This window comes from Triturus cristatus, chromosome 9, assembly GCF_964204655.1.
Source record: "Triturus cristatus chromosome 9, aTriCri1.1, whole genome shotgun sequence".
Lineage (NCBI taxonomy): Eukaryota > Metazoa > Chordata > Amphibia > Caudata > Salamandridae > Triturus > Triturus cristatus.
Genome location: NC_140592.1, coordinates 649,786,169 through 649,813,063, shown reverse-complemented (window position 1 = coordinate 649,813,063; position 26,895 = coordinate 649,786,169). Strand labels below are relative to the sequence as shown.

Here is a 26,895-nt window from a genome sequence, read left to right as displayed (position 1 = left end):
ATGCAAAATGAAAGGAAAGTGGGGACGCAGCCCTCTTCCTTGGGAAATACAAACAGTCCCAATGTGAATGCTGAGAGTCAGAAATCCATTTGTGACTCGCTATGTATCCTTAGTACAATAGGACGGTGTGGTTTGCACTCACAAAACCTGCAACAGTGTGCCCCACAGCCTACGCAAGTGGAACAACTTTTAGTACATCAGACAAAACTCTAAACGAGGTAATTTTGCACTTTGTACGTAGCTTTACATTGGGAGAACTCTCTATAGGGCACGAAAATTCCCAGAACTCCTTGAACTTTGTACAATTGGGCTGAAAGATTTCACGAAGAATGTATGAAGCACACCTGTCTGCCTCAGATACGTCTAAAGTGAGCTTAGTTTTTGCCGCCAAAAACATATTCACATAACGACTTAGCTGGACTGTTTGGTTCTAAAATATATTTGATTTCAGGGTGTTTACAAACCATAAAAAACACAAGCAATGAGCATCAGCAAAGCCAATAAGTCTGTGTTTAAGTCTGGGTTTAATTTACAAAAAGGCATGCACAAATCTCCCCTTTTTTCTGAATTAAGATTTATTATTTAGTCAAAGGTATCAGAAGGGATTTTGCCATGCCACTAAAATTCTTTGGCATTGTCAGTAAATATGGCAGAATGATAGAAATTAGCAGCCTTCTTCCACATTTGCAGGCATTTCATAAAAATATTTGTATTAAGTTCTTTGCATTACTGTTTGAACCATCAAAACATATACAGCTCGGCATCAATGCCGGTTATGTCCTAGTTTAAGAGGCAATTATGGTCGAGTGGCATTAGTTCTGTGACTTATCAGCTATGAATCTCTGTGCCACGTTGACTCTAGTCGTCTGCATAGCAATGTCTACAGTGTCAACATACCAAGGAGTATTTGACTAATAAAACAATACTTAAAACTATCCAGCAATTTGTCTTCTACAATCAGAATAAACAACTGTTATGACTTTGCCTGGCTTCATTCGTTCTGGGGTGTGCGCAGGTACCGTTTTGCTTAATAATGCTGTTGGCGTAGTGCAGGACTACTAATTGGGAATGCCTGAGAAGGGTGAGGGCCACCCCACCCACCACATTAGCTTACTGGGATGAGGGGTGATGGGAGGGAGCCTCCCTGCTCCTTCGTTTCCCTGGATATGGCAAGTACTTCCATCCACTGCGCAGCTAAGGGCTCCCTGCGCTGTCTCCTGGCCTCCTCATCTGACGCCCAGGCTTCCACCTCATGTGTGGCGGTCCCTCTGGGGTCTTCCAGTAGAACGCTATGTCTCTACGGGCCATGATCAGGGCTGTAAGGTACGTCATGTGGAAGTAGTTCAACTGTGTATGCTTGAACCTTGTGTTCCTAGGCACTGTGTGGGTGCACTCCAGCATCTGCTCCCACTCTTTGTCCTTAAGTGGTCTACCCCCCCCCCCCCCCCCACCCCATTTAATTCAGTTGCCAGCAAGGTTATCAGGGTCCGCAGAGATCAGCATCTTATATAACCAGGTTGTCAACTGAGGTCCATCCCCAAAGGTGAGTAGTATCTGCAGCGTGTTGTTTGCCCTAGTTTTGGGTCCTATCTCTCCCATCAGGCTATGTATTGTCTGCACAATTGCAATGTACATCAGGAAATGCGTGCCTGGCAGCCCACTAGCCATCACTAGGCTGTCAGGGCTTCTAAGGATACCCTCAGAGTAAAGATCTCCGAGCCCTTTGATCCCTGCCTTGGTCCAATCCCTCAAGTGCCTTGCTGTGAGGTACCCCTCTTTGTGTGGGCAGCCCCACCAGAGTCAATGCTGGTACATACAGCTGGTCTCCTCGACCGCTAGGTATCACACATTTCCGGCATTGCAGGCCGGTGGGCAACAGTTTCAGCTTCTGGCAGGGCCTAGTTTCGACCTGATCAGAGAGCCATCTGTGCTTTCCATTCTCACGTTGTGACCTGCAACATCAGCAGACTCTCCCAGGTCAATCCTGAAAACGACATCGCCCTTGGGCACCTGCAACCGCTCGATACACTACTGAACACTCTGGCTCTCCATGCTCTTTGTCAAGGTCCTCTTCTCAGGTTCTCTTTCGCTAAGACAGCGTTACATCTATTCTCAAGCTAACAAACCATGTGAACGTACCTGCAAAGAAAAAGGTCCTCAAGCCTAATAGAAAAACTATGGGGCGTATTTACAAGAAGAGTGACGGAGCGCAGCGTTAGCCTTCTTGGCTTAACACCGCGCTCCACCACTTTTGAAAAGCAGAGCTGCACTTTATTTCCAGCAATACGGCTCAGCCCTGTTTTTTTTCCTTCGGCACTGGTACTAATTACAGCTGCTAGTGCCAACGCAGCCACCCTTGCACCATAGTGCAAGGGTGCCTGCGTTGGGGGAACGATTTTTTATGGAATGGGGAATGATTGTTTATGTGCAGGAAGCGTGAAAGGGTACCTTATTTATAAGGCAGCATTAAGCCTTGTAGTCCTGCTTCATTCAGTCAAATATAATGTCTGCAAAACTGAAAAAAACCCAGAGCCTGAAAAAATATCCAATGATGGCGGTTGTTTTATAAAGACAATATAATAACCCTGGTCAAAACAAAAGTGCATATAGCAAGGGATGCCACCTACAGGATACATGGTCGAATGAAGTTTCACACTTCACGAACTGAACAAAATAAAACCTCTCCTTATCCTGACCAAAACATCTTACCTGGACAACAGCAGTGCTATTCTTGCTGGAGTTGCTCTATCTTCTCTAGCCCCGAACAAGGCAGTGCTCCATGCAACAGCTCGACTGATCTCCTCCACATGGAAATTTGATTACATTACTCTGGTGTTAAAGGATCTTCGCTGGCTCCCTATTCATACCAGAATACTATTCAAAATTGGTTGTCTTCTTGAAAGGCTACCATCTCAAGACAATGTAAACACAAGATGGTCACAGTTCCTAAAGGGGGAAATCAATGCTCAACAATCTGATTATGGTTGTGAGGCATTAGTAATTGTCTCCAAAGGGTAGTTGAGTGTGCTAGAGGTGGGAGTGTACCTTTTTTTTTGTTTATGTGCCCTCACACACTCATACGAGTGTAAAGCATCATCATAGGGCGGTGCTCCTCGTCGGGGTGGCGCTGCAGTCCCTCACGGGCCCTACAAGAGAGCTCTTTGTCGGAGATCTTTTGAAGGAGGTGCCGTATTTGTGCGTGTGGGTGTGTGGGCCAAAGTGGTGCAAGTGAGTGATAATAAAATTAGCTCTTGGTACCTCAATAAATTTAATAAGAGGGGAGGAGCCTAGCGTGCAACCAAGATGGCCGCGTAGGCTTACAGCTCTCGAGGGCCTCCGCAACCTCCCACGTCTATCCTGACTAAATCCTGGTTAATTTGACGGGCTTTTGCTGATGAACTTGCGCTGAGGTGCCACCCGTTTTCCAAATTCAGATCGGACGCCGGGAAACCGAATGGTTGCGCTCCGAAGTTTGCGGCCTGCTATTGCCTTGGTCCCGACCTCGAGTTGGTGAGGTGCCCGGGTACGAAGTGAACAACAGCGGCATGCTGGGCTTGACCTGCTACGTACCCTGCACTTTCACTTTCGTTTTCAAGTTTGTTTTCTGATACCGGCTGAGGGACTTTGGTGTTTCAGAGGAGCGCGGATGGCGGAGTGTCTGGCCTGACTTTCGGACTATACACGGGCTTCCTGTCTGCGACTGCTGTGTTCCATTGAATTAACTACCTGTCCTTGTCCCTGGTGCTGGCGGGTGCCAACCTTGGTGGCCTCCGGACGATGGCGGTGAGACTAGACGGAGACAAGTCGAAACCTAAGTCAACCCGGAGGGGAGCCTATACTCAGGTCAACAACATGGATCGTTATGCGCAGCCAAAGGGATCCCCTAGTGGCTCGAATAAATCGCCTGAGAGGTCCAAAGAGGTCTCTGGCCCATCATCAGAATTGACCTTGCAGGATGTCTTGGGCGCCATTGAGGAGATGAAGGCTGCTGTGGGTCAGCGGTTTGATACCCTGGCTCATAAATTGGACGCGGTCCTGATCGATGTGAATTTGGTCAGGGCAGACCTGTCCAAAACTAACGAGCGGGTCGACTCCTTGACTCAAGCGGCATCGAGCCTAACTGTGGATGTGGCCGCCCTGCAGACGGAGGTCCGTAGGTTGCGGCTAGCCAGTGACCTGACGGATCGTCGACTTGAGGACTCCGAAAGCAGGGCTAGACGGAACAATGTTCGTATTATTGGAGTGCCGGAAAGATCGGAGGAATCTGCTGCTGATCTTTTTGTTGAGGATCTGGTGCTCAATCGTCTCGCGCCCAAGGGACTGAGCAAGTTCTTTGCGGTGGAGCGGGCCCACAGGATTCCGGGTGGTGAGCCCAAAGTGGGTGCTCCCCCGCGGCCTATAATCGCCCGACTCCTTAACTTTTGGGATAGGGATGCTATCCTTCAGGCGTCGAGGGTGGCCGGGCCGCTGAAGTTTGAGAACTCTAATGTCAGCTTTTACCCGGACTTCACGCAAGCGGTTCAAAAACAACGGCTGGGATTTTTGGGCGTCAAACGGCGCCTGAGGGACATGGAGCTGAAATACGCAATGTTATTCCCGGCTAGGCTGCGGGTTGAGTTCCGGGGTCGCTCACACTCCTTCGACCGGCCGGAGGCGGTTGGAGACTGGTTGGATGCCCTGCCTCGGGGACAGGATCGAGACACTCGGATGGCGGAGAGCGGAGAGGATTTGGTGGAGCAGGACTAGAACTTGATTCCTGGTGATGGACTAGATTGGTGACGTTTTGTACCTTGGCTCAACTGGACACTAGTTTGACACAATATGCCCTTCAAATGCTTGGAGGTTGTGGGGAGCTTATTGGGGCCCTTTCCTCCTTCTGGGGTTCTTTTCGTGGTATATGTTAGGGCGACAGGCACACTGCGAGTTGGGGGGGCTGTTTGGGCTCAAGCAGGGGTGCAGGGAGGGGGGAGTTGTGGTTTTGGGATTGTGGGGGAGGGGGGTTGTTGGGGACTGTTTGTTTGTTTCGCAAGGCAATGTGAAGTTCTCTGCTGACTTGTCCGGGTTGTGCTTTCTGGGATGTGGGTATCATGCACGGGAGTGGGGTGGGGGGTAGGGGATTGAGAATCCTTTCGTGGAATGTGAATGGATTGGGGGACAGGATCAAGCGCGGGGTGGTGTTGCAGTTTTTGAAACGGATTTCGCCCGACATTGTTTTCCTGCAGGAGACACATTTGATTGGGAACTCCATGCCCTGAATAGGAGGGGCTATCGCCTTGCTGCTCACTCTGGTTTCACTTCTGGCTCTAGGGGAGTGGACATTTTGGTTAGGGCCTCTCTTCCACTGGAGGTGGACGAGGTGCTTCACGATGATAGGGGGCGTTATGTGGCACTGGTGGGGAGATGGAAGGGTAGGACTGATGGGACGGTAGGAGGGTTACAGACGGCTACATTTGCTGATTTGGGGCGTCTGGTCCTGGGACTCCCTGGGGGGGTTCTGGTGTTGGGGGGTGACTTTAACGCTGTTGTATCCGGGTTGGAGGACCGTCGGCCCCCCAGGGATCTCCCTAGGGCTCAGGCCTGGTTGGGTGGCTTTCTGGACACTTTGGGGCTTGTGGATTGCTGGAGATTGATGCACCCGGGACAGGCGCAGTACACCTTTCACTCGGGGGCCCATGGGAGTCTCTCGAGACTCGATTACATGCTTATGCCGGCGATCCAAGCTGGGATGATTGGGGAGGTGCGTCATTTGGCCCGAGGTATTTCTGACCATTCCCCTATATGGTTGCAGCTGAAGGTTGTCCCTGAGGCAGAGGGGAGAGTAGTGCCCATTAACCCCTGGTATTTACGTAACCCTAAGATCCGCGCGGAGATGGTCAAGTCCACCGATCACTACTTCCACGATAATGTGGGGTCGGTGTCGTCGGCTGTCTCCCTATGGGAGGGTTATAAAGCGGTGGTCAGAGGGCAGGCCTTGTCACTTATCTCCCATGTTAAGAGGTGCGGGAGAGCAGAGGTGGTTCGCCTGGAAACTGAAATAGCTGAACTGGAGGAGGACTTGGCGCGGGGGGTCACTGACGAGAAATTGCACGTTCTCAGCCTCAAACAATCAGATTATAGAACGTTAGTCACGGATGCCGCTAAAGAGATGAGTAGAGAGCAGCAAGGACGACTGTATGATGTCGGGGATAAGGCCGGAAAGTTGATTGCTTGGTTGGATAAGAAGGAAAGAGCGAGCAGGGTGGTGCCCGTGGTGGAGAGAATGGATGGAGTTCGTGTGACTGACCCCGTGGAAATTGTTCACTGCTTCGCGGATTACTTCCGCGGGGTATACTCTCCGGTTTCTGTGCGTTCGGAGGAGGATTCTCATCTGTTGCTTAGAGACATCGCACTGCCAACCCTATCGGAGGCTGATGCAACACTGATGGAGGCGAAGTTGTCGTCAGATGAGATCGCTTTGGCCACTCGCTCGATCGCGTCTGCTAAGGCTGTGGGTCCCAATGGTCTTCCCATTGAACTATATAAGTTGCGGCCCGATAAGATAGCGCCGTATCTTCGGGACATGTTTTTCGTGGCACGTGCGGCGGGTTTCCTTCCCCCTGACCAACGTCTCGCCACCATAGTTGTGATACACAAAGAAGGGAAGCCGCGAGATCGCTGCGCCTCCTATAGGCCCATTTCGCTGTTGAACGCAGAACCTAAAATCCTGGCTAAGGTATTGGCTAATCGGCTGGTTCGGGTCGTGGGCGACCTGATTCATCAGGATCAGTCCGGTTTTATACCCCATCGGAATACCGCCCTGAATTTGAGGCGGTTGCACGGCGTGCTTGCTAGAGCGGAGTTCATACGTGAGCCGGCCATCTTGGCATCTTTAGATGCTACTATGGCGTTCGACACTTTGGAGTGGCCATATATTTGGGCCGTGTTGGCGAAATTCGGGTTCGGCCCTGAGTTTATTGGTTGGGTAAAATTACTGTATACTGACCCATTGGCTCAGGTTGTGGTGAATGGTAGGGTGTCGGCTCCCTTCGCACTGGGGAGAGGTATGCGGCAGGGTTGTCCGTTATCACCCCTTCTTTTTGCACTTTCTTTGGAGCCTCTCGCTGCTTGGTTGCGTTGGGAGCCGTCGCTGCGGGGTATTAGATGGACGCCGGAGTTCGAGGACCTTTACGCGGATGACATCCTTCTGTATCTTACCTCTCCCCGACAGTCGCTAATTGTATTGGTGGATGTATTGAATTCCTTTGGTCGCAACTCTGGCCTGGTTATCAACTGGGCCAAGTCATGTGTTTACGTCCTCTCGGGCGGGGCCCCCCTCCTACCGCGGGATTGCCCTATCCAGATTGCTACACTGGGGTTCAAATATTTGGGAATCTTTATCTCTCTGGATCCCGCGGTCCGCTATGAGCGAAACCTTCTCCCTCCCCTCCAGCGATTGAAGGCCGACGTCGCGAGGTGACGACGACTGCCGCTCTCGCCGCTCGGACGGGCGGCATTGTTTAAAATGATGTCGCTACCTCGCTTCTTGTACGCTTTGCAAAACACTCTAGATGTCGTGCCAGCCCGTTATTTTCGTGAGGTGGAGGGTCTTCAGCGCCAACTGTTTTGGGACGGGCGGCCGCGGATCGCTCTCGCCAAGTTGACGCTCCCTTGGTACGATGGGGGGGTCGCCCTCCCCGATATTAAAAGATACTATTGGGCGTCTCAATTGGCGGCAGTGAACCACGGGCTATACGGTCCTGCCTTAAATCCGGCCTTCGAGATGGATAAATTACTGCTACCGGGTGGGGATTATAATAGGGCGCTGTATTCGGTGACCCCGGATGCGCGGTTGACAGGACCCACGCAGGTCGCGGTACGTGTGTGACATGCGGCAAATGCTGCGATGGGGTGGAGGGATCGCTTGACTCGGGCGACGCCGTTGTACGCCTCCGGGCGGCTGGGTTGTTTGTGGAAAACGAAAGGCTTTGAGAAATGGGATATGATTGGTATATGTAAGGTGGGTGATCTTTGGGCAAAGAAGTCTTTCAAAATGTTTGAAATGCTTAAAACCGAATACAAATTAAATGATAGAGAGTATTTCCGGTATGCACAGGTCTACCATGAGCTGTGTTCCGTCTTCCCGGACGCTGCTGCTATCCCCGAATATTCCCCGCTGGAGGATAGAGTGTTGGATGGCTATGTGCCTGACAGCACTATCTCTCTGATTTACAAAAAACGTATTAATGATCGCGCGGACTTGCTGATCCGTCTTCGGGAGGCATGGACGGGCGACGGCTTGGAACTGGACGATGAGGACTGGGTATCGGCGGTGGCCTCCCCGAAAGAGGTGGCGATCCCGGCCCGCTTACGATTTGTACAGTTGAAGATCCTCCATGGAGTGTATGTCACGGGGCCCGGTTTGCTACGTATGGGTTACTCGTGGGATGGAATGTGTAAGCGTGGATGTGGCCTGTCGGGCACCTTTCTTCATATCTTATGGGAATGTTTGGAGGTGGTGCGATTTTGGAACGGTATCCACGCCGTAATGGAGGAGGTCACGCACGTTGCTCTGTTGCCAGAGGCTAGGAGGTGTTTGTTGAATGTCTGGGAACCGAATGACTATAATGTGGCACAGACGCAGTGGGTGATTCTGGGGTACATGGTGGCTAAGCGTAACATAGCACAGCTGTGGGGCTTCCCGAGGCCGCCCACGATCGCGGTATGGAAGGAGAATATGGACTGGTGTATGTTTAGGGAAAAGACGGTGTATGTGGCGAGAGGCAAGCCTGGGAAGTGGACAAAGGTATGGGGTCCATGGAATTCATATCGTGGACATATCTGCACCCCGCCTCTGCCGTTAGAGGCCGATATTGCTTTGTCCCCATAGCCACGCATTCTGCGGGATTGTGTGAAGTGTGTTCCATGTTTTGTCTTCCCATTGCCCCCCGCTGCCACTTCCTGTCAAGAACTGCTTCTGATACTCTACGTTGTCCCCCGTCCTGGGAAGCGCACGCTGCTATTTCGGACTCTCATTGCCTTGAGTGTGTTTTGCATTTAACAGAAAATGAAACTGTTTTTTCCGATTGCTCTTGGCCTATGGCCACGGCCTGTTGCATGTGCTCACGAACTGCCTGGAGCTTCGCTTCCGGTTCATTTGAATGTGTGGCGTTTTATTGCGGGCCCTCGGGCTCTGTAGCGGCTGGCCTCGGTGGTTGTAGGCCCTTGTATGTATCTTATTGTGTAATAAAGGTTTCTTTAAAGGTTTCTTTAAAAAAAATAAAAAAAAATTAATAAGAGGTCCTCGAGGTAAATTAAAACTTGTAAACTGGTTTGGAGACTCTCCTTTGAACTAAATAGAGGGGAGGGATAAGTATGGTCCCGCTGGCTCTCAAACCGTGATAGGGATGTGTGATGTGTTAGGGTCTATGGTGGTCGACATGTTTTGTGCAACCTCGTGGTCCCTAATGGATCCTAGTGTGCTTCTTCAGGACCGTATGGGAAGAGAAAAGAATGGTGAAACGGCCGCAGCAGCGTTACGTCTGGCAGCCGGGGGAGATAGCGATTATCGCTTGTAGAGGTGTTCACAGACCTAACGCTCAGTCAGGTAACGCTGGTCCTGACCAAAACATCTTACCTCAACAACAGCATTGCTATTCTTGCTGGAGTTGCTCTATCTTCTCTAGCCCCGAACAAGGCAGTGCTCCATGCAACAGCTCGGCTGATCTCCTCCACATGGAAATTTGATTACATTACTCTGGTGTTAAAGGATCTTCGCTTGCTCCCTATTCATCCCAGAATACTATTCAAAATTGGTTGTCTTCTTGAAAGGCTACCATCTCAAGACACCTACTTACCTAGCTGCACTCCTAACCATCTTAGGGAGGCAGAGGTCTTTGGGAATAGGAACTCACTCAACCTACAAATACCAGTCTTAAAAGCATCCTTAAAAACAATAATTCTCTGGTGCTGCTCCCAGCCCTTGGAACTCTCTTCCTTCCACACTCAGAGCTCGCCAGAACTGTTAACCTTTCGAAAGCTTCTAAAAATCCACCTGTTCTGATTCTACCTAAATTCATCCCCCTCTTGCCCTCCCACATTACCTAGATTATTTACAAATGACTACAGGAAAACCAAGTCCTCCAAACAAAGACATTAATACCCAGGTAACTCAATTTATTACAGCTCATTAAAGGAATAGCCAGCAGTTTACTGTGTTCCTTCCATTAGGTATTTCGGATTTTATAATCAGTAGTGCAATGATTTGGAGTGATTGCATCCATGTCCAGAGGGGAACAACCTTTACAACGCAACTTTTACAACGCACTACCATTACAACGAAACTGTTACAACGCGAGTGCATTGACAACGCAGGACATTACAACGCAAGTCTTTACATCGACTTGCACTAGATGGCGTGCTAACATTAAAAATAGTGTAGTTTACTATCCCAACACCTTCCCTACTGTTACGTGGACTGGAGTTGGAATAGTAAATTACACTTTTTTAATGTTAGCACGCCATCTAGTGCAAGTCGATGTAAAGACTTGCGTTGTAATGTCCTGCGTTGTCAATGCACTCGCGTTGTAAAACTTTCGTTGTAACAGCATGCGTTGTAACAGCATGCGTTGTAACGTCATACATCCATGTCCAGAAGTTATCACCAGCTGACCATCATGTGCAGAATTAAGTTTTTCATAGAGCTTCGAGGGATATGAAACCCAATTTAAAGTTGAACGGCCAAATAAATTCCCCTTTGGGTGCAGATTCCTGACTTTTGTTTGTCAATCGGACACAGTATTTAACTGTGGTCACATTGATACATACATCCTCAAGACAGTAATAATTGAGCTTTTTCGTGTCACTGTGGAACATCACTCCAGGACCATGCCAATCTGTAGTTTCGGTTATTTTTTGGTCCAAAAATGTACATTTGTTTTTGTAGTTTAAGTAACCATTGCATTGATAACCATGTGGACCAGATGGTAATGAGAAAAACATGTTTATCTTTATGGTAAACATAACTTTTCTAGGTAAACAAATGTAACTTAATATTTTAGGTGGGTCTGTGTGTAGGCTCTTTCTTATAGCCATCAAAAAAGAGGTAGCCCAATCATTCTGAAATCACTGCGACGGATTAATCCCTAACCTTGTGCATTTAGGAACTACATGCAATAAACGGGGTTGGGAAAGGGGTGGATCATGCCCAAAGAATTTTAAGTAAAAGAAATTAAAAGGTGGGTTTTCGAAGTATTTTTGTTTGTTCAGGTCGACCTGGATTACAGGATAGATGTAAATTGGTGCTTGGGGAAACTGCCTGAAAAGAAATCACATTAAAGAAGCGAAATAGTCCACCTTCAATTGACTCATCGTTATCTTTTTTTTCTGGAATAAAGGAGAATGCATGTCAGGTCAACAAATGCATTAGTTTGTATTTTGTGAATGTACTTTACATAATCTTTACAAGAAGGAGTGAAATCGTTCCTTTAGGTCTTGCTTAACCATGCAGGTGTCTGTGTAAACTATTGTTTTTAGCATGCTGAGAGTGAACTTGGGTGGCCCTCTTCAGTCACTGGCTTGTTTTAAAGCAGATCTGGATGATCAGGTTCTCAGACTACCCCAGGCTAAGTGTGGAGCTCCACAGTACCACTGGCAGACAGCATAGCCCTAAAACCATCCCTGCACAGGGTAGAGTGCAGCTTAAGTATGTCTCGCTGTAGGCTCACCAGCTTCCTGTTTTACACAGCAGAGCAGCCTTGGTAGCGGTCAGCTTTAGAGGCTGCACTTATGAGCACATAGATCCTGTGCTGTGCTCCTGGTGGTGGTATTGGGTCAAATTATATCAAATTCTTGGAGCCAGATGACGAAAGGAAATCCCTCTAGCATGGGCCCTCTTAGCATGTAAATCCTACAATAAGCACATTTTCTCAAGTATAAAATATGTTCCTTATGCACAGACATTTAAAGTTGAACCTTTGCTGTCCAACCAGCCAACGCAACTCTCTCTGAGTTTCTGAAAGTTGGTTGAATTTCTTGGGATTCTGAAATGTCACACTGCAACGTTCTGCACTTACTTGCTGCAGGATAGTCAGTAGGTGAGCACCGAGACCTAGCTACATACAGGCTATTACGACAGTACAAGAGGCAGTGGATATGGATGTTGGTTCATGGATATTATGCAGTCCAGTTCTCGGAGTGAAAATTAAGGAGTCTATAAAGTGACAATCCAACAATAATACTCAGATGTGTGCCTGATCACTCAGCAATCCTCAGTGATTGATCACTGACAACCTCTTGGTAATCTTAAGTGTACATTTATATTTGCCACCCATGCCATCGTAGTTGTTAGGAGGTGCTTTGCTCTAGCAACCATCACTCAGTACTCACTTAATGTGGCTTAACACTGCCTTGTAAATGAGGCCCCCTTTCAGGCTATGCATAGCATGAAAGGGGTGGGAAGCGGGTGTTGCAGTGGGTATTCCACCCATTGATTCTGACATTGCCTCCTATTTACACGGGAGTCGTAAATAGGAGGCAGTGCCAGAATTAAGGCCAGAAAACCTGGTCTTAAACTGGTGAGGCGAGGAGAAATGTTTCATTTCTCCTTGTTTTTGCTGTTTTCATGTGTGCTGCATTGTGCAGCACGCATGAAAATATCAAAAGGCCAATGATTGTTTATGGACAGGAGGAGCCCCCTTCCTGCAGATAAACTCATTTTTTTTTAAACGCTGTTTTGCAACTTTTATATCTGCTGCTTTAAGCAGGACACATAGAAGTAACAAAACGGCATTTCAAGATCGTTTATGTACAGGAAGGGGGAATCTCCTGTACATAAACATTCTTCCCTTGCATGCAGACACCCTTGCACTATGGTGCAAGGGTCTTGCCTGCGTTGGCGCTAAGCTGCTAAACTTAGCGCCAGCTCAGGGGTAAACGCAGAGCTGCACCATATTCTTGTAAATATGGTGCAGCCCTGCGTTTCAGAAGTGGCGGATCATGTCGTTAGGCCAAGGAGGCTAACAACACGCTCCGACACTTCCCTTGTACATATACCCCAGAGTATCTATTGAGCAGGTGTAGTGAAAACATTTTCAAAACAAGCATCTGCTGCTTCTTAAATTATAAGTGTTGGACCCATGGAAGTCCAGTATTTCATACGTAGGTTTAGAGCTGCATTTTCTGTTGCAGTTCAGTGCCAAAATTTGGTGCCAAATCAAACACGGTGGTTATCTGATGGTGCTTTTCAAGGTCAGAGTACAGCATAGCACTGCCTGTAAAAACGTAGTTCAGGGTTTCCTTTGCATGTGTTTAATGACCCATAAAAACACTGCATTTTAACCTACACTGGGGGCTGCAGCACAGCCCCTAAAATCTCATCCTCATTTTATTGTTTTGTACACGCGTGCTTGCAAGAAAGCACAACTACAGCATGTTGTATGCATCTGTGGCAAGCACACATGGTGTGACGCAACATGGTATGACATGCACTCGAATGTGTGACGTTACAATGTATACATTTACAACACATGCCTTTACAACGCAGTTTTTACATCGCAACACCCATTACAACACATGATTTTACATTGCATGCCATCACAACGCATTTTTAGAAACTACCTTTACAATGCATTCCATTACATCACATTATACCATTACAACGCATACCATTACATTGCATGTAAGGTAAGTGTTGGATAGCGTAGGGGTAAAAATTACTATTCCCACTCCAGTGAGTGCAACAGTAGGGTAAGTGTTGGATAGCGTAGGGGTAAAAATTACTATTCCCACTCCAGTGAGTGCAACAGTAGGGTAAGTGTTGGATAGCGTAGGAGTAAAAATTACTATTCCCACTCCAGTGAGTGCAACAGTAGGGTAAGTGTTAGATAGCGTAGGGGTAAAAATTACTATTCCCACTGCAGTAAGTGCAACAGTAGGGTAAGTGTTGGATAGTGTAGGGATAGAAATTACTATTCCCACTCCAGTGAGTGCAACAGTAGGGTAAGTGTTGGATAGTGTAGGGGTAAAAACTATGCGTTGTAATGGTATGCGTTGTAGCGACATGCGTTGTACTGACATGCGTTGTAGTGACATGCGATGTAATGGCATGCGATGTAAAGGATGTTGCGTTGTAATGAATGCGTTGTAAAGGTATTGTGATGTAATGACTGTGCTGTAAAGGATGTTTCCCCATGCACTCAGCATGTTGGCTTGGTGCTAAACACACTAATATTTATAGTCCTATTTGGTTTCATATCTGTCTTTATTCACTTTTACTAGCAACTTTCTTTGGTATTTTACGGAGTTGTCTTGTATTGATTGCACAAAATGCATCTCAATTAAGGGGCAAACGCTGTTACCCAGAAAACTATAAAGTTGTGTTTCTGTAAATAGAGGCGATAGATGGGCAGTAAGTTAAGTCTTGAACATGAGAAATCATTTGTGTTGCTTTGTTTGGGATGTGTTTGGTCAGGTGGTGGGTGGCTTTATTCCTTGACTAAATGAGCGGCATGGTGGTGATTTGCTTTGTGCACCGGACACCACCATCATCATATCAAGTTTTACATTGTAATGGTTTTTTAACTAAATAATAAAGAATATATATTCATCATCATATCAGCTTTATTCGATTGTGTAAACAAAATCATTAAAGCACATTCAAAAAAGACCACCGGACACAAAATGAAGACCCATAAGAGTTAAAATCTTCGATATTGTGGAGGGATAAGTGGTGCTGTGTGGTCTGATTCAAACTCAATGCAAACTGATTCACAGATGGTTTGACTAAAAGGTGGGTGTATGCTCTGGATACACACCATCCCTTTCAGACTCCGCCGCAGTGTATGGCCTCTCACTCATAGTGGCTCCTTTCCTCTGATCTCTTTCAGTGTGTTCCCCTCCAGTGCCCTATCTATGGAGGAATCAGTGATGGGAAGATGATCGTCATTCAAGGGCAAGTCCTCAGCCATATTAAAAGGTTTGTGTGAATTTCTTTCTCGTTCAGAAATAAGAAAATAAAACAAGCGGGTTATGAGTGCTGTGTTGCATTGTGGTAAGGTGATTTCCTTCATAATTGTAATGGGGATGAAAAGAAGTAGCTTGATCAGGTTGAAATGCATTTGATCCTCCAACAGTTTTTAAATCTTGTCCTTTGATCAGAATGAATAAATAGCATTACTCCAAGCATCACATGCTACCACATCGATTGTTTAAACACATACTTCATTCATTGCCCATCTTTCAGTCACAGATGGGCATATTTACAAGCCCCTTGCGCCACCGGAGGCGCAGTGTGCAGGCCCATATTTGCGTGGATTTTCATGGCCTTGTAAATATGGCCCCCTTTCATGCTTTACTCTGCATGAAAGGGGCATTCCATGATTGTTGCTATCGGTGTTTTCACGCAACGCCAATGGATTCTGATGCATTCCCAGATTTACAAGGTTCCATAAACCTGGGAATGCTTCAGATTCTAACGCCTCCCCAGGGGAGGCATAAAAGTGCGCAACAAGGAGAAATCCCTTTATTTCTCATTGTTTTTTCCTCTTTCCACGTGCTGCAGCACACATTGGAGGAAAACGTCATCAATGATTGTTTTTGTGCAGGAACGTGTGCCTTCCTGCACAAAAACCATCATCCCAGCAACGCAGGCACCCTTCACCCTTGCACCATGGTGCTAAGGGTCCTCCGTTGGCGCTAGGCAGCCTATTGTGCACCAGTGCAGAGGAATGCGCAGGGGTGTGTCGTATTGTTGTAAATATGACACATCCCTGCACTTTCCTAATTACACAGCCCGGCGCAGCAAGATGCCATGCTGCACTGCGCTGCGTCATTTTCTCATAAATATACCCCAGAGATTCTAGTGAGGTGTGGGGGCAAAACAAAAATCTCAGCATGTATTGAAAAAGCTGCATCACCCTGGCCTGTTCGATTTTTCAGGCCTGCCTTATGTTGTGAACAGCCAAGCTAAGTTCTGAGCCCAATGGAGATGTTCCATACCTTGTATTGAAGTTTTGATGTCACAGCCTAGCCTCTGGTGGTTAGACATGCACACAAGTGTGGTGGGTGACTACTGCCCCCGCACATTATGTTAACAGATAACTGGCAGTTGGTGGCATCTGTTTATAAACAGGGCATAGGCCTTCTTAGCTGTAACCCTGAAAGGGATGTGCACTACTGGTATCCCCACTTTTTTGGAGTCTGCAACTTCCACTATGTATGTGGTGTCCTGTGTTACATGTGCGTGGTGTGACTTGGACCAGGAGGAATGTGTAGGGAGGATGGTGATCATGTAGAATACAATATTCATTCTCTGTGTAGCTTACAATATCTGTGACCAGTGTTCCCTCCCACGAGCTGTAGCTGTCTTGTGAAGTCTGGCAAATATATATGGCTCCACTTTCCAAACAAGTTTAACACCAGGGCCTGAAAGTCCTTTAAACTTGGCTGAACATATATTTGGACAACCAACAAAACAGACTGAGTGATTCAGACCAGCCTTTGCCGTACCCACGAGTCCAAAAGTTAGGGAAAGATGGAAAGAGATGCACACTATCCCTATTAGAGTAGCACTTCAAATTTTAAATAAAGTTGACCTTTTGGTTAGCCTTGGCTTTCCTACAGTGAACGCAATTCAGGAGCCTGTTTCTGCTTTGAGAAAAATAATCTGTTTGCAGAGCACAGAAACACCCTTTCTCAGAACATAGCCGTATTTTTGCTCTCCTTCTCAAGAGCTGGGAACAAGCTTGCAGATCTGAAAAAATGGTGCTCTTATGGCCTGCTTCATAAATGAAGAAGTTGTACTAACTAGTGAAATTGGAAAAGCAGAGCCCTGACCTCTGACCAACAGGACAACAAGCAAGGGTCAGCTGACTAAAGACTGTATAGATTATGGGGCATATTTAGCACTGTGTTGCGTCGCCCTTGCACCACACAAGGGGGGCAAAAGGGCGACGAAACACTAAAGTAAGATTTATCAAGTCATGCCATGCCACTTTGTGTGGCTCTGCAATGCTTGGCAAATCTGGAGTAGAGCAACCCAGCACAAATTGCTGCGTTGCATTACTTTATCTCCGGGAGGCATTCCATGGGTGGAACGTGGTTGTTTCCATGCATCCACCCAGGGATTTTGACGCATTCCCGGATTTACCATTACTGGTTAACCTGGGAATGCGTCAAAATGACACCCATTCCCAGGTAAGGCGTAACCAGGAGAAAAATATCTTTATTTCTCCTTGTTTTTTCGTCTTTCAATGTGTGCTGCATTATGCAGCACCCATAGAAAGAGGGAAATGCCTTAGAGGATTGATTTTGTGCAGGAAGTTGTCTCTTCTTGCATATAAACAATTCTGCTTACAACGCAGGCACTCCTGCACCATGGTGCAAGGCAGGGCCGGACTGGGAACCAAAACCGGCCCTGGCAAAGTGCTCGGCCGCTCCCCCTCCCCCGCGGGGGGTTGGGGGTGCCACGAGCTCTTTGCCAGGGCCGGTTTTCGGCCAATTTTGTTACAGGGCCGATTTTGCCGCTATGCTGCAAAAACGGCCCTGTAACAAAAACGGCCCCCAGGGGCACAAAACGGGCCCTCACCCCTGCGGCGCACCGGGGCATTGCCCGGTGCCCGATACGGCCAGTCCGGCCCTGGTACAAGGGTGCCGGCATTGGCGCTAGGCAGTCAAGAGTGCGCCAGCACAAGGAAAGGACAGGGATGTGTTGTCTGCTATTAAATACGGCACATTCCTGCCCCTTCCCTTTCATGCATCACAGCAAGGTGGCGTGCTGCATTGCATTGCGTGAAAAATTGACGAATGTGCCCCTATGCCTCAGAGTGAGCTGCCGAGTTGCAATGACGAACTTTCAGCTCGGTGGCCAGAATCACTTAAACACAATTGTGTGAGCATGAGGCCAAGGACATGCACAACTACGAAGAGTGGTGAGCATCCATCGTATGCCATTTGCCTGGTAACATCCATGACCTAGTATGACAATTTATCTTCGACAAAAGACAAAGAGAGTTTTCCTTTCCAGCCCTGGTGCTGATGTTGTGTCCCATTGCCTGTGGACAGTTACATCACTTCTGAATAGCTTTACTGATTTTCCACACTAACTATTCCAGACGCAGCTGAGTTCAAATTGTGATTGACCACTCAATGTAAATCCTAAATCCTAGTCCCATCCATTGGAACCTGTGCATTCAGGGGATGGCCTCAGTCCCATAGTTCCCAGCAACAAAACTCCTCACAGCACACAGTAATAATAATAATCCACATTTGTAAAGCGCGAACAATCACCCGTAAGGGTCTCTAGGCGCTGAGGGCCGTCGGGAAGATTAAGCGAGCTATTGCCCAGAGTCACATGGTGCTGGGCTAATCTGCCGCCGGCGAATGAACCGGGATCCCCAGATTCCGGAGTCAGTCACCCTGGCCGCGGCACCACACCTCTACCCTATCAGTATGTTTTGTACAAATATTCCTCAAAGTTTGGTACCTACTGCAGTGCTAAATCCACTTCAGTGCACTGTACTCTTTATGAGCGTAAGACTGCTTATCTGGTGCTTCACTCATGTGATTATGCCCAGGAAACTGAACCATGGCAACTGTATCCCAAGTAGCCCAATTTTCTGAACCAAAGCTATGTGCGAACTATATTGGAACCCGGAAGATCATTGAACGTAGGCGGGACATGCTTTTCAGATTTGGATGGAGAAATTAAATATTTGCTAGTCTTTGGGACACTATGCTGTTCGTAACTTGCTCCTTGTAAGAACAAGAATGTAGACCAGAGTGCAGACAGATTATATCTAACATGATACATTGTATAATATGTGGGAGTCTGCAATCCTTGTAATAAAAATTGTCTATAATTTCCTTAATACAGTCGAGTTGCGACATCTGTAGTCACCTGTAATAAAGAAATAACATAGATGCTGAACTGTAATACATTTTTGAAGATGAATAGAGATGCCTTAATGTCTGCTGCCAGCTGCCAAGTTGAAAGGCAAGTCACAGCTGTATTTTAAACAATGGAAACGAGAACCGACTTTTGATTTTTCGGATATATTTTTCGAAAAAGAACAGTAAACAACAGAAAAGGGATAAGTATGGCAACATGTTTATTTTTTGCATGGAATCGGTCATTACAGGAAATATAGCAGTCCGCTCATGTTTCTACCAGTTACAGCATTTTTGTTCTGGCTTACATTAAACCAATTCTAATATCATTTGTGACAAGCTAGTAACTGCTTTTTAGTGTGTTTAATTTAATTTAAACACACTAAAGATTCTACACTTATTCTTCACGTCTACCCCGTAGTATCTCTTATGAAGGAACAAGACACCAACAATTTATGCTGTTTGTATGAAAAGTGATGTGACCATGTATTATAAGAAATAAAATGCCCTCTGCTGTATGTTTAAATTGCAAGTCATCTTGAAGTTCCTGATCTTATAAAGGAATGCAACCGTCAGCCTCGGTCCTCTATATAGGCACAGAACACCCCAAGGACTTGCAGCATCCTTATAATGTACAGCATTGGGTACTTTATTTCATATATTATTGCTGTCTGTCATTTCTGCTCCATTCCTTGGTAGACATACACAACCATAGTACACCCAAAGATCCTGAGAGGCTGAAGTGAAACCCAAAACATAAGATGGTATTAGCAAAGGAGGCCTAAAATGACCTCAGTAACATTGCACTGATGTACTACTGGACATATAACCATAACTTCCACATATATTACAGTTTGTGAGTCTCTGAGAGCAAAGTCAGTCGAGGCTCCATCGTCAGAAACCTAGTAGTTACGACATCACTAAAAGAGGTTAGGGAATTTTATGTTTAGAAGGGAGGAAGTCCGCCTATTATTATTTTTTTTTTTATTTTTTTTTTTTTGAAACCGTTTATTGCAGTTTTATAAAAGTTACAGGTATGGGCCTACAACCGCACGGCCGGCCGCTAGAGCATCAAAAGCATATTACATACAAACAGTAAAAGCCTCTCAGCGGTGCACAGTAGGAAAACAGGAGTAATCAATGGTGCAGGCCTCACAGCTCCATGCCACACAGTACGGTTCCATTTCTTAAGACAAAACAACATCAAAAACCACAACCGCAAGGCAACCCGAGATCCAAAGTGGCAACACGTGCTCCATAAGTGGGGGGCCCAAACCAGCAGGAAAACTCTGAAGAGGGGGATGGGAGTGGATCAGGGACTGGGGGACCGCGTGCCCGCGGCCGAGGGAGAGGGGCCATCTAGGGAGACGGAGCAGGCGAGGCGGCCGGCAGCAGTGGTGGCTCACAAATACACCCGCGGTAGGCGTTCCAGGGGCCCCAGATTTTCACCCACGCCCCAGGCTTACCCCTCGCCACATACACCACCTTTTCACGAAACATACACCAATCCATATGCTCTTTCCAGGCCGACACCGCAGGGGGCCTCTGGGATCCCCACAATTGAGCAATATCACGTTTCGCTATCATGTATCCCAGAGTCACCCACCGCGTCTGCGGGACTGAGTAGTCATTCGGTTCCCATACATTCAGCAAGCACCTCCTCGCTTCAGGCAGCAGCGCGACACGCGTAACCACACGCAGGACCTCATGCACACCACGCCAGAATCGCTCCACCTTCGGGCACTCCCACAGTATATGCATGAAAGTCGCCAACGCACCACAGCCACGCTTACACATTCCGTCACCAGCAAAACCCATACGTAAAAGCCTTGGCCCCGTCACATAGACCCGGTGAAGGATCTTGAGCTGGACGAAACGAAGGCGAGCCGGGATGGCCACCTCTTTCGGAGAGGCCACCGCGGAAATCCAATCCTCGTCGTCCAGCTCCAGCCCGTCGGCAACCCAAGCCTCGCGGAGACCAGTCAGCAGGCACGATCTATCGTTAATCAGTTTCTTGTATATGAGGGAGATCGTGCTGTCCGGGACATGGCCATCTAGCACTCTGTCCTCCAGGGGGGAAGACTCCGGAATGGATGCGACATCCGGGAAGACGGAGCCCAGCGCATGGCGGACCTGTAGGTACCGAAAGTACTCACTGCCCTGCAGCTGAAACTCCGCCTGCAGCGTCTCAAAAGTTTTGAATCCCCCCCTCGTCCAGAGATCCCCCACCGTGCTGATTCCGATCGTGTCCCACTTCTCGAAGCCCTTCGATGTCCACAGGGAGCCCAACCTCTCAGATGCATACAGCGGAGACGCCCGGGTCAAACGGTCCTTCCACCCCATAGCTGCATTAGCCGCGTGCCAGACACGCACCATGACACGCGTCGGTCCCGTCAGACGGGAGTCGGGCGCGCCAGAGTAGAGCGCTCGATTGTAATCGCCACCGGGCAGGAGCATCTTGTCCATCTCAAATGCCGGGTTCAGGGCGGGCCCGTAAAGGCCTTGATTAATTGCAGCTAGTTGGGAGGCCCAGTAATACCGTTTAATGTCCGGGAGGGCGACCCCTCCATCGTACCACGGGAGCGTCAATTTAGCCAGAGCAATACGCGGCCTCCCGTCCCAGAACAGGCGCCGCTGGAGGCCCTCCACCTCACGAAAGTAGCGTGCCGGGACCAAGTCCATGGTATTCTGGAGGGCGTAGAGGAAGCGCGGCAGGGACATCATTTTAAACAAGGCCGCTCGGCCGAGTGGCGAGAGCGGGAGACGCCGCCAGCGCACCACGTCCTCCTTCAAACGCTGGAGGGGGGGCAGCAAATTCCGCTCATAGCGGGCCTCCGGGTCAAGAGTGATATATATACCCAGGTACCGGAAACCCTGGGAGGCAATCTGGATCGGACAGTCCCGTGGTAGGACCGGAGCCTCCCCGGAAAGCACATAGACACAGGATTTCGCCCAGTTAATGACCAGGCCTGAGTTGCGACCGAAGGAGCGCAAAACATCAACCAGGACGATCAGTGATTTGCGCGGGGAGGCGAGATACAAAAGGATATCGTCAGCATAGAGGGACACACGGTCCTCATGCTCGGGGGTCCAGCGGAGACCACGGATGGAAGGGTGCCACCGCAGCCACTCCGCCAGGGGCTCCAGGGCCAGGGCGAACAGGAGAGGCGACAGGGGACAACCCTGTCGCGTGCCCCGCCCCAGCGCGAATGGGGCCGATACTCGCCCATTCACCACCACCTGCGCCAACGGGCCCGAATATAGCAATTTGACCCAGCTGATGAAACCCGGGCCAAACCCAAACTTCGCCAGCATCGCCCAGATATATGGCCATTCAAGCGTATCAAACGCCATGGTGGCGTCCAAGGACGCCAAGATGGCCGGCTCCCGCACAAATGGGACACGCGCGAGCACCCCGTGCAAGCGCCGCAGATTAAGCGCCGTGTTGCGGTGTGGTATAAAGCCCGATTGATCTTGGTGGACCAAATCGCCCACCACGCCAACCAACCGGTTGGCCAACACCTTGGCGAGGATTTTGGGCTCCGCGTTCAAGAGCGAAATCGGCCTATAGGATGTGACCCGTTCACGGGGCTTCCCCTCCTTGTGGATCACCACAATTGTGGCCAGACGCTGGTCCGGCGGGAGGGAGCCCTGCGAGTGGGCCGCGAGGAACATCGCGCGCAGGTGGGGCGCCAACACATCCGGGCGTAGCTTATATAGCTCAATGGGAATACCATTGGGGCCCATGGCCTTGCCGGATGCAACCGAGCGAATAGCCGAGGCAATTTCGTCCGAGGTGGGAGGGGCGTCCAGCGAGTCCCTGTCCTCCGCCGTAAGGGAGGGCAGTGCGATGTCCCGAAGCAAGGCATGGGAATCCTCCTCCGAACAGGGAGAAACAGGGGAGTAAACTTCGCGGAAATAATCCGCGAAGCAGGAGACAATGGCTTCCGGCTCAGTGACACACGCACCATCCACACTCTCAATCAAAGGCACCACGCGGCTCGCTCTCTCCCTCTTATCCAACCACGCAATCAATTTGCCAGCCTTGTCACCCACATCATACAATCGCCCCTGCTGCTCTCTACCGAGGCCCCTGGCCGCCTCCGTGACGAGGGCCCGATAGGCCGCCTGCTTTAAATGCAAAACATGTAACTTGGCGTCTGTTACCCCGCTCCCCAGGTCACCCTCCAGTTCTGCAATCTCGGCCTCAACCCGGGTCACCTCCTCCCGCTCGCGCCGCCGGGCATTGGAAATAAAGGAGAGGGCCTCCCCTCTAAGAACCACCTTGAAAGCCTCCCACAGGGAGATGGCAGATGGGACCGACCCCACATTCTCATCAAAATAGCGCTGTAAGGATTTGATCAGGTCGGCACGAATGGTGGGGTCGCGCAAATACCATGCATTGATCGGGGCCACCCTGCCATCCCCCCTCGGGAAGACACCAAAATGCAACAACAATGGGGAGTGGTCTGAGATACCCCGTGCCAAATGGCGCACCTCCCCCACCCTCCCCGCATGGGCCGCCGGGACAAGGATGTAATCAAGCCGCGAAAGGCTACCATGGGCCCCCGAGTGGAAGGTGTACTGTTGCAATACGGGATGCTTTAAGCGCCAACAATCCACCAGGCCCAGCGTGTCTAAAAGGCCAGGCAGCCACGCCTGTGCCCGGGGGAGGTCCCTAGGGGGATGGCGATCCATAGACCCAGAGGCAACCGCATTAAAGTCCCCTCCAACCACCAACAGGCCACTCGGAAGTTCCAGAAGGAGGCGCCCCAGGTCCGCAAATGTAGTGGCTTGTAACCCAGGCGGAACGTACACTGATACAAAGATAAACACTCTACCCTCCATTCGTCCCACCAGAACAGTGTAGCGTCCCCTCTCATCATGGCGCACCTCGTCAATCTCCAACGGGAGCGAGTTCTTGACCATAATACCCACCCCCCGCGAGCCCGAAGTGAAGCCGGAGTGGGCCGCCAAACGATATCCCCTCCGATTCATTGCATGAAAGGTGTTACCTATAAGGTGCGTCTCCTGCAGGAAGACAACATCTGGGGAAATACGTTTTAAATACTGCAGGACCACACCACGCTTAATCCTATCCCCCAGGCCGTTAACATTCCATGACAACACAGTCAAATCCCTACCCCCCATCATACGTCGAAACAATCGGTCGTCCCCCACCGAGCATTCTAAAAACAACAAAACATTTGCGGGTTTGCCTTGCGGTACTAACAAACAACACACCCCCCCCACCCCCCGGTCCCAACAAAACTCCCCCCTCCCTGCACCCCTGCACGAGCCCAGACAGCCCCCCCAAAGTGCAGTGTGCCTGTCGCCCCATAGCTAAGTACTAACTAGTCCCCCAGAGGAGGAGGGAAGCCCCCAGCAGACCCCACACAACCTCCATGAGAGGGTAACATACAAAAGCAATATATGGTAAGGGAATAACGTCCAGAGCAAGGCCTATACAGTCACCCCTCAGTTCTGATCCGGCGGGCCCTCCTCGCCAGCCGCGCCCCCCCCGCCCCCCCGGCCCCGATCCCCAGGCAAGGTGTCCAACCAGTCCCCAGCCGCCTCGGGCCGGTCGAAGAAGTGCGTACGACCATCCACCTCCACCCGTAGCTTAGCCGGAAAGAGCATTGAGTACTTGAGGTTTAGGTCCCTTAGACGACGTTTAATACCAAGAAAGCTCTGTCGCTGCTTCTGGACCGCCGGGGTAAAGTCTGGGTAGAAGTGTACATCCATGTTGTCCAGCTTGACCGGTCCCTGTTGCCTGGAGGTCTGGAGGATGGCATCTCTGTCCCGAAAATTAAAAATCCGGGCAATAAGAGGCCGCGGCGGGGCACCGGTCTTAGGGCGGCCCCCGGGGACCCGGTGGGCACGCTCCACCGCAAAGAGCTTACTCAGCCCCCGGGGCTGGAGATGGGTCAGGATCAATTCCTCCACGAAGAGATCCGCCGCCTCCGCCTCTCGTCCCTCCGGCACACCAATAATACGGACATTATTCCTCCGGGCCCGACCCTCGGAATCCTCCAGTCGCCGGTCCATCAGGGCGCTCGCCTGGCCAAGCCGGCGCACCTCCTTCTGGAGGGCCACCACGTCAGTCGTGAGGCTCGTTATGGTGTGGGTCAGGGAGTCGACTCGGTCGTTCGTTTTTGACAAGTCCGCCCTCACAAGGCCCACATCCACCAGGACCGAGTCAATTTTTTGCGCCAAGGTGTCGAAACGCTGGTCCACTGAGGCCTTCATCTCCGCGATGGCGCCCATGACGTCCCGGAGGGTTAGATCCACCGGATGGGCAGATGCCTCCGTCGGGCCCGCCGGGGATGACCGCGATGGCTCCGGAGAACCCTTCTGGAGCGTGTAGCGGTCCATACTATTGGCCTGGTGCGCCGTGCCACGGCGGGTCGTCTTCACCTTCGCCCGGTCGCCATCTTGTTTGGTGGACATGCTGGCCCTTCCACCGTCGTGCCAAGATCTCCAAACGGGCCGCAACACCAAAGCACGGGTGACAGGGAGGGGGCGGGGGCGACCACCGAGCCGCGGGTCAACCCACCGCCGGCGGGTCAGCCGGGCACCTGGACAAGGCCACACCACCGCACCCCGCTCCGCAGCCCGACCCCGCTTGAGAGCAAGGAGGGCGCAAAAGCGAAAGTGAAAGTGCGGGGTACGCGAGTCGCCCAGCCCCGCTCGCCGCTGTTATTCACTTTGTCCCCGGTTCGCCCCACTACTCCAATCCGGGGGGCCGGCGAGGAGAAGGCCGCAACCTTCGGTCGATGCTCCCACCGGTGTTCGGGTTCCGATTCGAGCCCAAAAAACGGGTGGCGCCTCAGCTCGGGTTCCCCGACACAGTCCCCTCAACAAGGACAGGATATCGCCAGGATTAATTCAGGAGGTCGCGGAGGTCCTCGGGAGCCTCGCACCTACGCGGCCATCTTGGTCGCGCGCTAGGCTCCTCCCCTCAAGTCCGCCTATTATTGACAAGATCCCCCCCCCCCACAAAAAAAAATCCTAAAATTACCCCCTTAATCCTTTATTTCGATGACAGACTCATCAGTTTGCTTCATACCTATAGTAATGCCATATCTCCTTCTATACTGTGATTTCTAGTCACTACCTTTTCCTGGTTTCTGGGATCGTTTTTGCAACACACTAACAGGTATATCAAGTGCATGTCATAGATAATCATCTCAGCGAAAGTCACATAGAACAACAGCTTTTTATCCTCTCCTTGTACTGAGAACAAAGGGGCATATCAACAAGGGCTTTATCTCTGCTCTTTTGGCTTTAAAAGCCAAAAAAGGAGAGATAAAACTAGCGCCCTATCAACAACAGGGTGCTAACATGCAAATTTTTATCGCGATTGAGATAAGCGTTGCTAATAGCACGCTATCTCAGCGATAAAAATTCACGCTAGCCGGCGATAATTATCCTAATGCTAAGTGCGCTTAGAGATAATTATCGCCGGTTGTTGTTGATATGCCCCAATGTACCTATAAAACCAAAGTCACATTTTCACCAAGATTCTTCTTCAGTTTTTTGTGGAGGCTTGAAACATGCCACAGGCCTCCCCCTCTTAACCACTAACAATCACTACAAAAGAAAATCATTAATATAATTTCCATCCTCTACTCACTCACTAAGGAGAGATAATGCTTGCTTTCTTAAAGCTGAAAATTTCCATGTGGCAAGAAGATATGAATCAAACAGTTCCCCCCCCCCCCCCCCCCCCCCCCCCCCATTCCTTCCATATTATTAAGGATTCCCTGTGTGCTGGGAAAACGCAAGACGTCGGGACATGGGACTGTTCTGTTAAAATAAATTTCAAGAGCAGTACCAACATAACACAGAAACAAAATAAAGTAACTTACCTTGCGAAAATATCAAGAACACACAGCATACTAAAGTAAGAAAAGATGAAATATCCTAGGATCCTGGAAAGAGCGATTTTTATACACAACCCAAGAAAACTACTTCCTGCAGTACTTTCGTAGTAATACCACAAGAGGTTTACCCAGGAAAAGAAAAAAAGAT

At 49.5% G+C, this 26,895-nt stretch overlaps 1 protein-coding gene across 1 annotated transcript in view; it reads left to right on the top strand.

Annotated features, from left to right (window-relative positions):
- LOC146798440 (galectin-6-like) overlaps window positions 1–26,895 on the top strand; it is a 309,853-nt gene that overhangs the window by 158,249 nt on the left and 124,709 nt on the right. Inside the window, exon 2 of the mRNA XM_085625709.1 lies at window positions 14,862–14,950. Coding sequence (XP_085481835.1) covers window positions 14,862–14,950 — 89 coding nt within the window. The remainder of the gene's footprint in view (window positions 1–14,861; window positions 14,951–26,895) is intronic.